Raw genomic sequence first — 13559 nt, 5'->3', positions numbered from 1 at the left:
TAATTTGAGTAAAAGTCTATATGGCACATTTTATAGAAACAAAAGAAAGTTATTTTCCAGAATTAGAAACAAGTAAGTAACAACGCCCCACAAAGTCAAACACAGTCCTTATAGAGATGGCAAAAAGGAATCATGATTCTGTTTCTGTAAAAGTTAGAAATGTTGAATGATAAATTTCATGATTCCCCCAACATAGGTAAATTACCTATTTGGCCAGCAATGACAGGAGGTCTAACAACTAAAAGTATCAGTTTATCAAGCAGAAGATAAAGAAATCGGACCACTGGTTCCAACTGAGATGAATTCAATGCTGCAATACTGCTCTTCAATTCATTTTCTAAGTTATTTTCCATGATTCGCATGTCTCCAATTCGGACTGGGAACATGTGTTCATCCAGAGCATTCACCAGAGCAAAAAACTTATCAAGATAAGGATCCTAAAACAAAGAATGAACAGAGGCACTAAACAATTATAACTTCATACATTCCACAAACTATGGACCACTGATATCTCATATTAATTGATGATACAAAAAAGTACATATTCGTATATACAAACATTGTTTCCAATTAAATACATCTATTCTCAGCTATTATTGTAAAGTAGCCACTTCAAATACTATTGATTACTCAAAAAAACTGTTGATATTAGGATTTCTTTTTCCAGTGTGAGTCTGCCTTATTGTTTTAGAGCTCAATTATTATGGCGAGTGTGTTAGTAACCTACCTGAGCCCATTATTAATTTATTACCTCTTAGCTCCATCCAAACCCACCATCTTTTCCACATTTTGTAATTCTGGAGCTAGACTCTTCAAACTACATTTGTCCTTTGTCAGCTGGCTTGTGATAGGCTCTGACAACAGAGGGTATGGGAAACAGTCTGCTAAGCTTGAGGAGTTAGAAGGGAATCTTCTTCCTCCTGTTTGCTTTCCTAATGGCAGCGAGTAGACGTGCATGCTGTGGCTCAGAGGTGAGGGACATGGGCAGCAGTGGTGGCTCTCACAGTTCCACAGCAGGAGCTCTCTACCAAGCTTCCTCAATACTACAGCATGGCAGGCACTGTGTTCCTGTAGCAGCGGTGTCCTCTCCTCAGAGGCCTGGCTCACATCCTTCAAGATCTTGCTCTAGGTTTCTAGGTTCCTTCCTCCCTTACCACTTTCTGCAATTGCTATCTTTGTTACAATCAGAATTCTCTTTTAACCCATTTAGTAGTGAATCACCTTTAACTTAGTTAACTATTTATTTGCAGATTTTCTCCACTCAAATTACTGGCAGTTTCTATCTCCTGACTAAATCCTAACTGCTATTATTTAACCTCCTTCTACACTGATAGAACCACAATCTTATTTAAAGCAGTAATGTGCCTGCTCTTTGAGCCTCCTTTATACCTACAGATGACCGAGTTCTGACCAATGGATGTGAGAAAAAGGCTACTGAAACTCTGGGAAGACTTTTACTTAGTTAACAATGAAAATAAACTTTAAGAAAAGGCAGTAATGCTAAACAACTTCACATTTATTATTTTAATACTGTTCTAATTTTATATGTTTTAAATGAATAAAAATAATTCTATTGAATTCTAACTATATATCCAGTAAATTTCAAAGCACCTACAAGCAAAGTACAAAACATCATAAAAAACATTTATTGTCTTCAATTGATCCTTTAAAAAAGATTATAACACATGATAAAATTATATTACAGAGTTGTAAAATTTTATAAGCTTTTGAGTTTCAGTCACAGGACTGTGAATGTCAGGGGGCTAAACACTAGACACTTCCACTCTATTCTTCCTCTACATTCTATAGATTCTAAATCATCTCTATGAAATATTTTGCCCTAAATCCTTCCTTGTTACATTAAGACAATACATGTATCTACCTGCCTCCACAAAAATAAAGTCAGGAGTAAAACACAAATATATTACCAACACTAGAAAAAGAGAACACTAACAATGATTACAGGATTCAAAAAAACATGAAAAATAATGTATTTGTATACTTAAGAAGATATCATGTGATATTAAGAATAATTTTATTAAGGGAAGGAATATATTTAAACAGTATACTATAATGTCAACCTTCTCATTATCAGAAGAATAAGGTCTATAGGAAACATAAGCATATCTAACAACAGAAAAGTAAAAACTCCACTGGAGCATTATTTTACTAGGATCTACCTGCATACTGCTAAATAAAATGTATATACTACCTTTTTGCTGTTTGTTTGTTTGTTTTTTTCTTGGCTGCGTTGGGTCTCCGTTGCTGCGCGTGGGCTTTCTCTAGTTGCAGTGAGCGGGGGCCACTCTTGGTTGCAGTGCACGGGCTTCTCATTGCGGTGGCTTCTCCTGTTACAGAGCACGGGCTCTAGGCATGCAGGCTTCGGTATTTGCAGCACATGGGCTCAGTAGTTGCGGCACGCAGGCCCTAGAGCATGTGGGCTTCAGTAGTTGCGGCACGTGGACTCAGTAGCTGTGGCGCACAGGCTGTAGGGCACATGGGCTTCAGCAGTTGCAGCACACGGGCTCAGTAGTTGTGGCTCATGGGATCTAGAGTGCAGGCTCAGTAGTTGTGGCGCACGGGCTTAGATGCTCCACGGCATGTGGGATCTTCCCAGACCAGGGATCAAACCCATGTTTCCTGCATTGGCAGGAGAATTCTTAACCACTGCGCCACCAGGGAAGTCCTTTGCTGTTGTTTTAAAACGTGATATAGAGCACCCTGTGTTTTTACTTTCCCTACCTCACTGTGCAGAAAAGAGTTAACATAGCAAGCTTAAGACATTTCAAAGGCCTGCTTACAAGGTTGGCCCTTGGCTGGCATCTGGGAACTTGGATTTCAGGAGGGTTCCCACTGATGGGCGATTGCTCACTATACCTAAACTGTTTGTGCAAGCAATATGGTTTATGCTTAATACCTGCTTTCCTTTTGCAAATCTAGGATTTTGGTATGTGTTAGGCAGAGGGTGTCTACGAGACAAGCCTATGGTAAAAACTCTGGGAACTGAGCTTCCCTGGTAGACAACATTTCACATATGCTGTTTCAACTTATCCTCTATGACTCCGTAGGAGAAAACTCTTGGAAGCCTGTGTCCTATTTCATCTAGACTTGACCTCTTTCCCCTTACCTTATTTTTCTTTATATCTTTCACTAAAATAAATCACAGCTGTGAATATGACTATATGCTGAGTCCTGTGAGTTCTGCTAGAAAATAACAGAACTTAAAGGTGGCCTTGGAAACCCCTGCATACCACCCCTTGCCTTTTCAAGTTGGAGAACCCACATATTCTATTCTGAACACCCGCCTCTTCTCACTCTACATTTTCTCCCTGGAAAATCACATTCACTAGTACAGTTTCAGCTTCACATTTATTCTGTTACCCCCAATCCTAAACTCCTAATTAATTACAACTGTCTATAGGACATCTTCATCTGAAGTGCCCAGGCACTTCAAACTCAAAAATAAACTCATTATAGCCCCATAATTTATCTCCCTTAGTATGCTCCCAAATTTACTTCTCTCACACTTACTATTTACGTTAGAAATCACCACACACCCTAAATTCTGTGGCATTCAAGGTCCTTCATAATCTTTTACCAGCCTGGTCTTCTATGCTCATATACCATGATTTCCCACATACTTTAAACTGCAGTCACGCCAGATTAATTACCCTTCCTTCGGCAGATTACTGCCTCTTTGCACTTGCTTTTTACCAATTGCATTGTCTACCCTCTCTCTGTATGGTAAATGCCTACTCACCAATGCAACTCAGTTCCCAGCAAAACAAACAACTCTCTCTCTGTACTTGAAAGGATGTAGTTCATATATCTAACATAATACTAGTTTTATTATAATTATTTTTGCACTTCCCCCTATTTCACTGTAAGGTAGTTTAAGGGCAGGCTCTTTCCTTCACAGGTAACAACGTCCCTGACCTCACAGAGTTTACAGTCTAATGGGGGAAAGAACCAATAAACAAAGGATATGAATGCATTTATATGTACACACACACACACACACACACACAGTGAGAGAAAGCAAAAGTGCAAGAGCACGCAAGCGAAAATAAGAAGCAGTAAGGAGTGCAGGGTAAGACGATACAGAGTGATGGAGCTGCTATGTTTAAGAGTCACCAGCAAAGGCTTCTCTGAGGTAAGGAGAAGCCTTAATGAAGAGAAGTCAAATGAATGTGAGAAGGAAAAGCATTCCGGCTAAAGAAAGAGTAAATACAAAGGCTTTGAAAAGAGCTTGGCACATTCCAGAAATATAGTGAAAAATATGGTGATCCCTAAGAACCCTTTCCATTTGAAATATCTAAGTCTATGAGAAGTAAAACGAGCTGGATGATGGTTTTTCAACTCTAATTATTCTGCTATGTTCTAGAAACTTAGAAAAAAAAATCACTTAATTTTCAAAATGAAGTCAATAACATTTTGAAAAGTAAAATATTTGCTTTTGTTCACATTAAATGATATTTTATTGATTCCTTTAAAAAGTAACTTCCAAACCTATACATTTTTAACTGATATATAGTCTCATAAATCTTATAGCAGACAAAACTGATTTAAGTTCTAGACAAAATGTTCAATTCATTTAAGTGAAATTTGATCACAAAAATTATTAAAACTCACTTACCTGTGTATGGATAGATGAAACAGCAACAACTTCAACATTAAAAACACCTTTGTGATTATCTACCCATTTCATGCCAGGTAGAGGAACCTATAAGATATTGAATACAATGACCACAGATGCTTAACTTGATTATGAATTCTGAAACAAACTTGAATTATGAAAAAAAATTACAATATCTCAATGAGAAAAAATACTGTGGAAATATATTTTATGCACTACAAATAAATGTCGAACTTATATTTTGTTCTTATTACAAAAATCAATATGTTTCCTACAAGAGAAGTAAAAGGCTCAAGGAGCAAAAGGCAGAAAATATACACTCAAAATTCTATCTTCCCAGAAACATATACCTTTATATCATTCCAGATCTTCCCTTATGCACGTGTATTTTTAAATACACCCTTACATAGGTGATATATCAAACATATTATATTGAAACCTGTTTTTCACCTGTTACATTGTGAATCTCTTTTCATGCCAATAAATTCACATCTACAATATCTTAATGGCTTAATAGTATCCTATTTTCTTTATTTTAAACACTTCTATTATGTTTTAATTGGGCTTTAAAATATTCATAAGCAAAGGAAGTCTATTGTTTTAAGGATTAGAAAACATTTTTTTCTGATATAAATTGCTAGCAGTGTTAATTAAAATCATATCACAAAAGTTATTTTTAAAAGGGAGTACATCAGTTCTCTCTATTCTTCCTGCTGAGTACAGCTAGAAACCCTGAACATGATACAGAAAATAAACATAAAGACTGAAAGGGGTGAGAAGGATGCAGACGGGCTAGGGACCTCAGGATACAAGGAACTATAAGGCAGTGTTTCCTGGGTTTTAGTTTTGCCTCATGTATCCAGGGCTAGCTGCTAGAGAAGCTGGCAACCCAGAATTGCCAAAAGAAACAGACAAAAAGAAAAAAAAAAACTCCAGGAAAAGCCTGCTCCCTCTAGTCAAATGCAACAATTGCCCTAATCTGGCCAAACACAAGGAAACAAATCACAGCCCCATTCCACCTCCACAGGCTGAGTGAGGGGCCTAGGTGTCCACCCTCAGCTGGCTATAATGAAGTTCCTCAATCCCTAACCCACCCTCACAAATACTGTCTGGTATCATAGAAGACAGAGATGGGAACTGGTCCCAGTCCAGTGATAAAAAGTACCTCCACTAATTGTGGGGTTAGTGGAGGCCAACCAGGGAAAAGTAACAAGTTTCCCCCTCACCCTCACAGCCAGGCAGGTGTCAACTGAGGCCCGAAATCCTACCTCCACCCAATAATAAGCCACCCCCAACCCAACGCGGAGTGGGGAATGTGAATCTTTACCTCCGCCTGGCAACAGGACCTCCCCCTACTGCTAAAACACAAGACTTATGTAAGATCTAGGGTCATAACATAATACCCAAAATGTTCAGGATATAACAAAAAATCACACATCATACCAAGAACCAGAAAAATGTCAACTTAAATGAGAAAAGACAATCAACAGACATCAATATTTAGATACTGGACAGATCTGACAAGGAGTTTAAAACAGCCATCAGGGGAAAAAAAAAGCTCCACAAGCAATTACAAACATCCCTGAAACAAATGACAAAAATAGAAAGTCTCAGCAAAACAAAACAAAACAAACAAACAACAAAATATATATATACATATATAGGAAGATAGGATTTCTTTCCCATGGTTTTATATTGTTATTATATGAAGAAAATAAAACCAAATAAAGTAAGTTTCCTATTACAAAATTCAATACTAAGTAGGTAAGAAATTCAATATCTTTACTGAGGCAAATAATACAGGTATTGAAACTTTAAAAAAGAAACAAACACTGGTGGAGTAAATTGAAACTACTCAGCACAAGAAAGAGTACTAGCTCTTTCAACCCAAAACACTCATTTTCAGCTCTAAAAAAAGGACATCCAAATAAAATGTGAACACATACTTCTTTAAAAACAGTCTGCAGCATCAATATCTTCTGGGCACTTGAAGAAATGTAAATAATCAAGCCCCAGCCCAGACCTACCTCATCAGTAACTCTGGGAGTAAGGTTAAACAACTGGTGTTACTACAAACACTCCAGGTGATTTTGATGCATGCTAAAGTAAGAACTACTCTCTTAAAATAGTCTAACAAATAGGGTGGCAATAGGAATGGCATAATAGTAGCAGACACTTCTTTAGCACTTTTCATGTACCTGGTACCATTCTAAATGTTCTACGTACGATTAATCATTCAGTCATCAACATAACCCAATTATTGTAGGCATTAATTATTCTCCTCAATTTACAGATAAGAAAATTCAGGCAGTGAGACTATCTTAATCAGCTCGGTTTGCCACAACAAAATGTCATATACTGGGTGGCTTAAATAACAGAAATTTATTTTCTCACGGTCTGAAGACTAGAAAAGTCCAATATCAAGGCGCCACCATGGTCAGTTTCTGGTGAGAACCCCTTCCTAGCTTGAAGATGACCACCTTTCACTTTGTCCTCACACAGCCAAGAGAGCAAGCTCTCTGGTGTCTCTTCTTACAGAGCACTAATCCCAGCATGAGGGCCCATCCTCATGACCTCATTTAACCTAATTACCTCCCAAAGGCCCCATCTCCAAATTCTATCACATTGGGGGTTAGAACAATTTAGTCCACAGCAGAATAAGAAACTCACCTGAGGTCAGTGGGAGCTGGGAGTGAAATCTTGGATATTATGTTATACTGCCTTTCAAAGGTATATGAGATTAGAAAGAAAATCAACAACAAAAAAACTTTCATAATCCCACACCCCTTTGAGAGTTACATTTGGTATATATTTTCCAAACTATTTCCACCCAGTTGCTGATATATCTACATATTGAGTTTGGTTGTCACGACATTATTTGTTTGTTTTTATATTTTTATTACAAATGTCCCATTGGGATATTTAAATCTATATCACTCCTCTTAACTACTGTATCATTGTATGGCTGTACAAAAATTTAATTAAATAAACCCTTACTCGACATCCAGGTAATTTCCATTTTTTACTTTTTGCTAATACCAATAATCCTGTAATTTTATTCTTTAAATTCATACAACAAATATTTACTGAAGTCTCTACACAGTTTTCTAGGTACTAGGGTTTCATGATAAACATAACATCTGCTCTCAGGGAGCTTACTACCCATTTCTTGTAGAAAAAAAGAAAATAAGAATTTCAGATAGTGATAAGTATTTAGTAAATAAAAATGGATTAAAAATGATAGACTGTATTAGCAGTGTGGAGGAAGGAAGGGTTGAAAATTCATGGAGTGAGGGAAAACCCCTCTGAGGAAGTGCTATTTGAAATATATAATGAAATAAATATAATGAAAAGACTCCAGCCATGAGGAGATCAGGAAGAAGAAACACAAAATTCAAAGACTGAGAGGCTGGAAAAAATTTGGAAGAAGCTGTAAGTACGGAACAAGAGGTATGGTGGTAGTAGAAGATGACGCTGCAGAAGTGGAAGAGCCCAGGTCTTTCAGAGATTTCCTGTAGGTCGCAGGAAAAAAGATCTAGATTATATTCTAAGTACAATGAAATTCCGAAGGAACATTTTATTTTGATAATAAACACTAAATCTTAGTAATATAATGCTGAATGAAAAAAGCAAGTCTCAGAGGATTATTTATAGCATAATAACCTTTTCATTAAATTCATAAAATAAGCAAAGTAAACAATGTATTCTTTAGGCACATATATACCTCAATTAAAAAGTAGTTTTAGAGATTTCCCTGGTGGTGCAGTGGTTAAAAATCCGCCTGCCAATGCAGGGGACACGGGTTCAAGCCCTGGTCTTGGAAGATCCCACATGCCGCAGAGCAACTAAGCCGGTGCGCCACAACTGCTGAGCCTGTGCTCTAGAGCCCGTGAGCCACAACTACTGAGACCTCGCGCCACAACTACAGAAGCCCGCGCGCCTAGAGCCCATGCTCCACAACAAGAGAAGCCACCACAATGAGAAGCGCGCGCACCACAACGAAGGAGCAGCCTCCACTCTCCGCAACTAGAGAAAGCCCGTGCACAGCAACGAAGACCCAGCACAGCCAAAAATAAATAAATAAATTTATTTTTGAAAAAACAAGTAGTTTTACTGGGGGGGTGGGGGTGGGGGTGGGGGGTGACTGAGATTGGGAGATTGGGATTGACATATATACATTAATATGTATAAAATAGATAACCAATAAGAACCTGCTGTATAAAAAAATAATAAAATTAAATTTAAAAAATAGAAGATTCTATGGGAAAAAAACCTTACAGAAAAATGGTCTGAGGGTATCTCAGTCAACAAAATAAACGGCCTCTCACCCACTTTATTTCTGACCCACATAGGCTGAGATCACCAAGGAATTCTTTTCCTTACCATACAGACCATTTATACTCAGTTTTATTTTACCCCAACTCTGTAGTACTTTTTTTAAATCATTTTTTTCTCCCTAATATTTTACTTCTTTGCTTGTTAACATCTCTCTTTGCAGCTCTACGTTTCTTATTCTCAAAATCTGATTCCTGGCTCACCCCCCTGCCCCCACCTTCCCAGAAATGATTGGAAATACAGGTGTATAACCAACTCAGAAGATTTTTTTTTTTTAAGTTCAGTACATGAAACCTCCAACCACATCTGGCCATTCACCATTCCAGACATTTTGGTAGGTGTTGATTTACCCCTAATATTTTGATGTTTGTAATACACTAAATTCTCCATTAATCAGAATGGAATATTCTGGTTAAATTTCTAAAGAAGATACACTTTTTTTTTTTTTTTTTTGCGGTACACGGGCCTCTCACTGTTGTGGCCTCTCCCGTTGCGGAGCACAGGCTCCGGACGCGCAGGCTCAGCGGCCATGGCTCACGGGCCCAGCCGCTCCGCGGCATGTGGGATCTTCCCGGACCGGGGCACGAACCCGTGTCCCCTGCATCGGCAGGCGGACTCTCAACCACTGCGCCACCAGGGAAGCCCAAGAAGATAAACTTTTTAATAAACTTTTGCTCTTGCTGGAAATAAAAAAAAGTAGTTTTAAGAGGCTAGTTCTCAAAACAATGTGAAAGTACTTAATACCACAGAACTGTACACTTAAAAATAGTTAAAATGGTAAATTTTATGTTATGTATATTTTACCACAATTTTTTTTAAAGCCTAGCTTTTTGTAGTTAGAAGGAAGAAGAGTATGGAATAAGGGAGGAGCACATAAGTGATGTAAACTATTGTCAGTGTTTTAGCTCTTGGTTGGGTGGTGGATTCATGAGTGTGTATTATATTATTAAATAAAATAACAAAAAACTGAAAAGTATAACTATCCTCAGGTGTAACCACTGTTAAGTTCAAAAATATCCTATATGCTGATCTTTGCACACCTATGCAAATAGAGATGATAAACTGCCATGCTAGTCTATATGTCAATCTTGTATGAATCTTGTAAGCATGAATCTGCTTCCTGGAGCCCAATAAACACTAATCCTGAAAAGCTGATGACACTGAACTGAGATAAATTCACTAGAATCACTCTGTTGAGGCATATTGGGGGCCAAGGTTTTCCTCTCACCATAAAGTTCCAACAGTATTCAACAAGAATGAGTCCAGTTAGGGACATTTTACGTCTGAGATATCTACAGAACATCCTGGCAAAGACATCACTAGGCTTTTTAATTTACCAGACAAATAACTGGCAAGAAATGAGTGAGCAGAGATGCAGATTTAAGATTCATCAACTAGCAGTAGGAGTCAGGAGCATCTTGGTCCTCTTGTAAGTTACATACCACACCACTCTGAGAGTACTGTTCACAGAACTGCAGTCAGTGATCCTGCCTGGGAAGAGTGCTTACAGGTTCAGAGTGAAAAGAACATGAAAACTTAAAGGGGAAACACCAGAAAACCAAGAAAATGTGGTGTAACAAAGCCAACAAAGGTTCACCTTCCTTTTTACCCAGTTTTAAGAAGAAAATGATCCATTTATCACTGAAAATTACCACTGAGTGAAATATAATAAAGCAATAGTTCACTAGTTACAGAAATTAGTTTCTCAGTACCTAAGTGTGATTATATGGCAAGCTTCATATTCTAAGGTCCAAAGAACTGTTGAAGTTAACACATATCAGAAGTTCTCTGACTTTCTGAATCAAAGAGAGCTCAACCTCAACCAGGAAAGTGAATACAAAATTGCATTAAGCAATGACCTATAAAAGTCAAATATTTAAATATTTATCTCTCACTTGCTTTAAATTAAGCACTAAAATTAATATATACTATGCTTTAAATATAATAATGATGCTAAGAATATATACTGTTCTTTTAATATAGTAATTAAAATATACAAAAGTTTAAGCACTTTATCAGGTGGTTTAATCTCACATATCAATCAGCCATACTATGTATCTATAGTCAAATCCAAATTATCACCATATTCTTTATATATGAACATACACGTTGTAGCTAGAAGAAAACCATCAGCCTCCCCCTTTAGAAATCTGACATTGAATCTGCAAATCAATTAAGAACAAATCCATAACTTCCATAAAATTATATTTTCTTTTAAAATATTTCCTTTTGGGGGTTTCCCTGGTGGCGCAGTGGTTGAGAGTCCACCTGCCGATGCAGGGGACACGGGTTCGTGCCCCGGTGCAGGAAGATCCCACATGCTGCGGAGCGGGTGGGCCCGTGAGCCATGGCCGCTGAGCCTGTGCGTCCGGAGCCTGTGCTCCTCAACGGGAAAGGCCACAACAGTGAGAGGCCCGCGTACCACAAAAAAAAAAAAAAAAATTTCCTTTTGAAATACGATGCTACCCTGACAGAAGACTAATTTATTTTACTGAAAAGATATGTTCCTGGAAAACTGAATGAAAGATTTGGGGGTTGGGGGGGGTTCTGTCCTATTTCTTTCCTACAGTCTTTATTCATTCATTTGATAAATATTCATTAACTGTCTACTATGAGCCAAGCACTATTCTAAGCACTGGTAGATACAGCAATGCATAAGAAAGACAAAGTCCTTAACCTCATGGAGCTTATACTCTGTAGACAATAAACAGATAAACAAAGATATATGAACTATAAAGTCAGTGGTAAGTTTTTTTTTTTTTGGCTGCGCCCCACGGCATGTGGGATCTTAGTTCCTGACCAGGGATTAAACCCAAGCCCCTGCAGTGGAAGTGCAGAGTCTTAACCACTGGACTGCCAGGGAAGTCCCAGTGATAAGTATTATGAGGATAAACAAAGGGATAAAAAGCGGTGGAGGCTGTTGCTTAAAACAAAGTAATTATAGATGACTTATCTGAAGAGGGGATATTTGAGTAAATAAGAAGCAGGTCTTGTGATAGAGCATTGCCAGCAAAGGAAAGTACAAACGGCCTGAGAGGGGAATGTGCTATTCATGTATGAGGAACAACAAAGGCGCTGTGCTATATAGTCAGGGCAGAGTGACAGAGAATGGTGAGAAAGGAGGTCAGAGCAGTAGCCTTACATTGCCTTTTTTTTTTTTAATTAAAAACAATATAAATTTATTTGTGAAAACTTTTAAAGTTCTATAATGAAAAATAAATGCCACCAGGAGAACATTCACAAGACACATTTCAGATTAATGGTTACAAACAATTGTAGTCAAAGCATTAAGAGACATTGGTAATCATCATGTAACCGTTCTCTCAAAAGGCACTTTGGTTTTTGAACAGTGGCTACTGATTCTTGATTGAGATTTTCCCAATGTTTTTGTTTCTTTCAAGTCACATATGTCATCATCAAAGCCGCTAATGTCCCTTGGAAAATAATATTATTACTTCACTATATACATACTTAGAGAGAGAAGAAACAGCAAGTTTGAGAAAACTATCTTTGTAATGAAAAGCCCATTTCATTCAAACTGGAGAATTTCAATGTGAGAGAAACTGACCTCAGGAGACAGTACAGAATAAGCCTGTGGCGGTTTTTCCAGTGAGACCGGTAGGCAAAACTGCCCAGTCTTTAATCGTCCATTCTGAAGCATCGGTATCCACTTTTAAATAAAAAGGAAACAATATTAATTTAAATATGTTTGTTATAAAAGTAATTACTTGGAAAATCTGTTTTAAGAACTTGGTATGAGCCAAATTCGTTTCACATCACTAAACACCAAGGGGATTTAATTATCAGGTAATAATAATAGGTTTTCATAATTCCTCTAAAGAAGTTTCCCCAACAATATTTAAGGAGGATCCCCAAAACATTACCAACTAACTATGCAATACTTAAATCTATAGCAGGTCCTCATTATCCAAGGGAAAGTTGGTAATAGAAAGTAGAAAAGGCCACAAAGTGAATCAATTTTAAACTGGGGTAATAGTGTCAATGTAAATAGGGAAAGAAAGATTTGATTAGATAAGAATGTTGGAAACAAAACTAAGAAGTATGACATAAACTTATTTTCTTACATTTAGCAAAAATTCATGTCATAAGCTGAAGACAAAAGATATGTATCAAATGTTAGTTTTTCTCTTTTAGGTGAAGGCATGCCTTTCTGACAAAATTGTGGTAGCACACTGATGTATTCATCTTAGGTTTACTTTTGTAATTCAATAGTAATGATTTTCAAAAAATACTCAGGTGTTTTAATTGCTTTAATTAAGACAATTAAAAAGGGTTTTAATTACCAAGGGTCTCTTTTAATCATTTTACGTTCAAACCATTTTCTTCCAAAGAACCCTTAAAACTGTTACATTTACACAGTACTGTTGGGTAAATATACAATAATCAGGACCAACACCTAAGTGTTTACACATGTTAGTTAGTTAATTAATGACACTGGTTAACTATATTGAGAATTTTCTTGTTATGATGACCCTTCCTAATGAACATGGGGAATCAGATAAGGAATACTCAAATAATAATGAACACCAATTATCTTAAATATTGTTAATTATATTTAAGATCAAAG

The 13559-nt window shown here is 37.2% G+C and overlaps 1 protein-coding gene across 3 annotated transcripts in view; it reads right to left on the bottom strand.

Moving 5' to 3' along the window:
- DOCK7 (dedicator of cytokinesis 7) overlaps window positions 1-13559 on the bottom strand; it is a 212821-nt gene that overhangs the window by 103067 nt on the left and 96195 nt on the right. For all 3 annotated transcript variants that reach the window (XM_022581248.3, XM_022581251.3, XM_089921600.1), the window contains exons 18-20: window positions 12540-12641; window positions 4637-4723; window positions 206-437 (exon numbers count right to left, since the gene is read on the bottom strand). In XM_022581248.3, the coding sequence (XP_022436956.2) occupies window positions 206-437; window positions 4637-4723; window positions 12540-12641 (421 nt within the window). The remainder of the gene's footprint in view (window positions 1-205; window positions 438-4636; window positions 4724-12539; window positions 12642-13559) is intronic.

The sequence above is a fragment of the Delphinapterus leucas genome, chromosome 1 (genome assembly GCF_059928025.1).
Source record: "Delphinapterus leucas isolate spDelLeu-1000000601 "Yukka" chromosome 1, BTC_Dleu_Yukka2, whole genome shotgun sequence".
Classification (NCBI taxonomy): Eukaryota; Metazoa; Chordata; class Mammalia; order Artiodactyla; family Monodontidae; genus Delphinapterus; species Delphinapterus leucas.
Note: the sequence above shows the minus strand (reverse complement) of the source record. Positions and strands in the feature narration are given on the sequence as shown.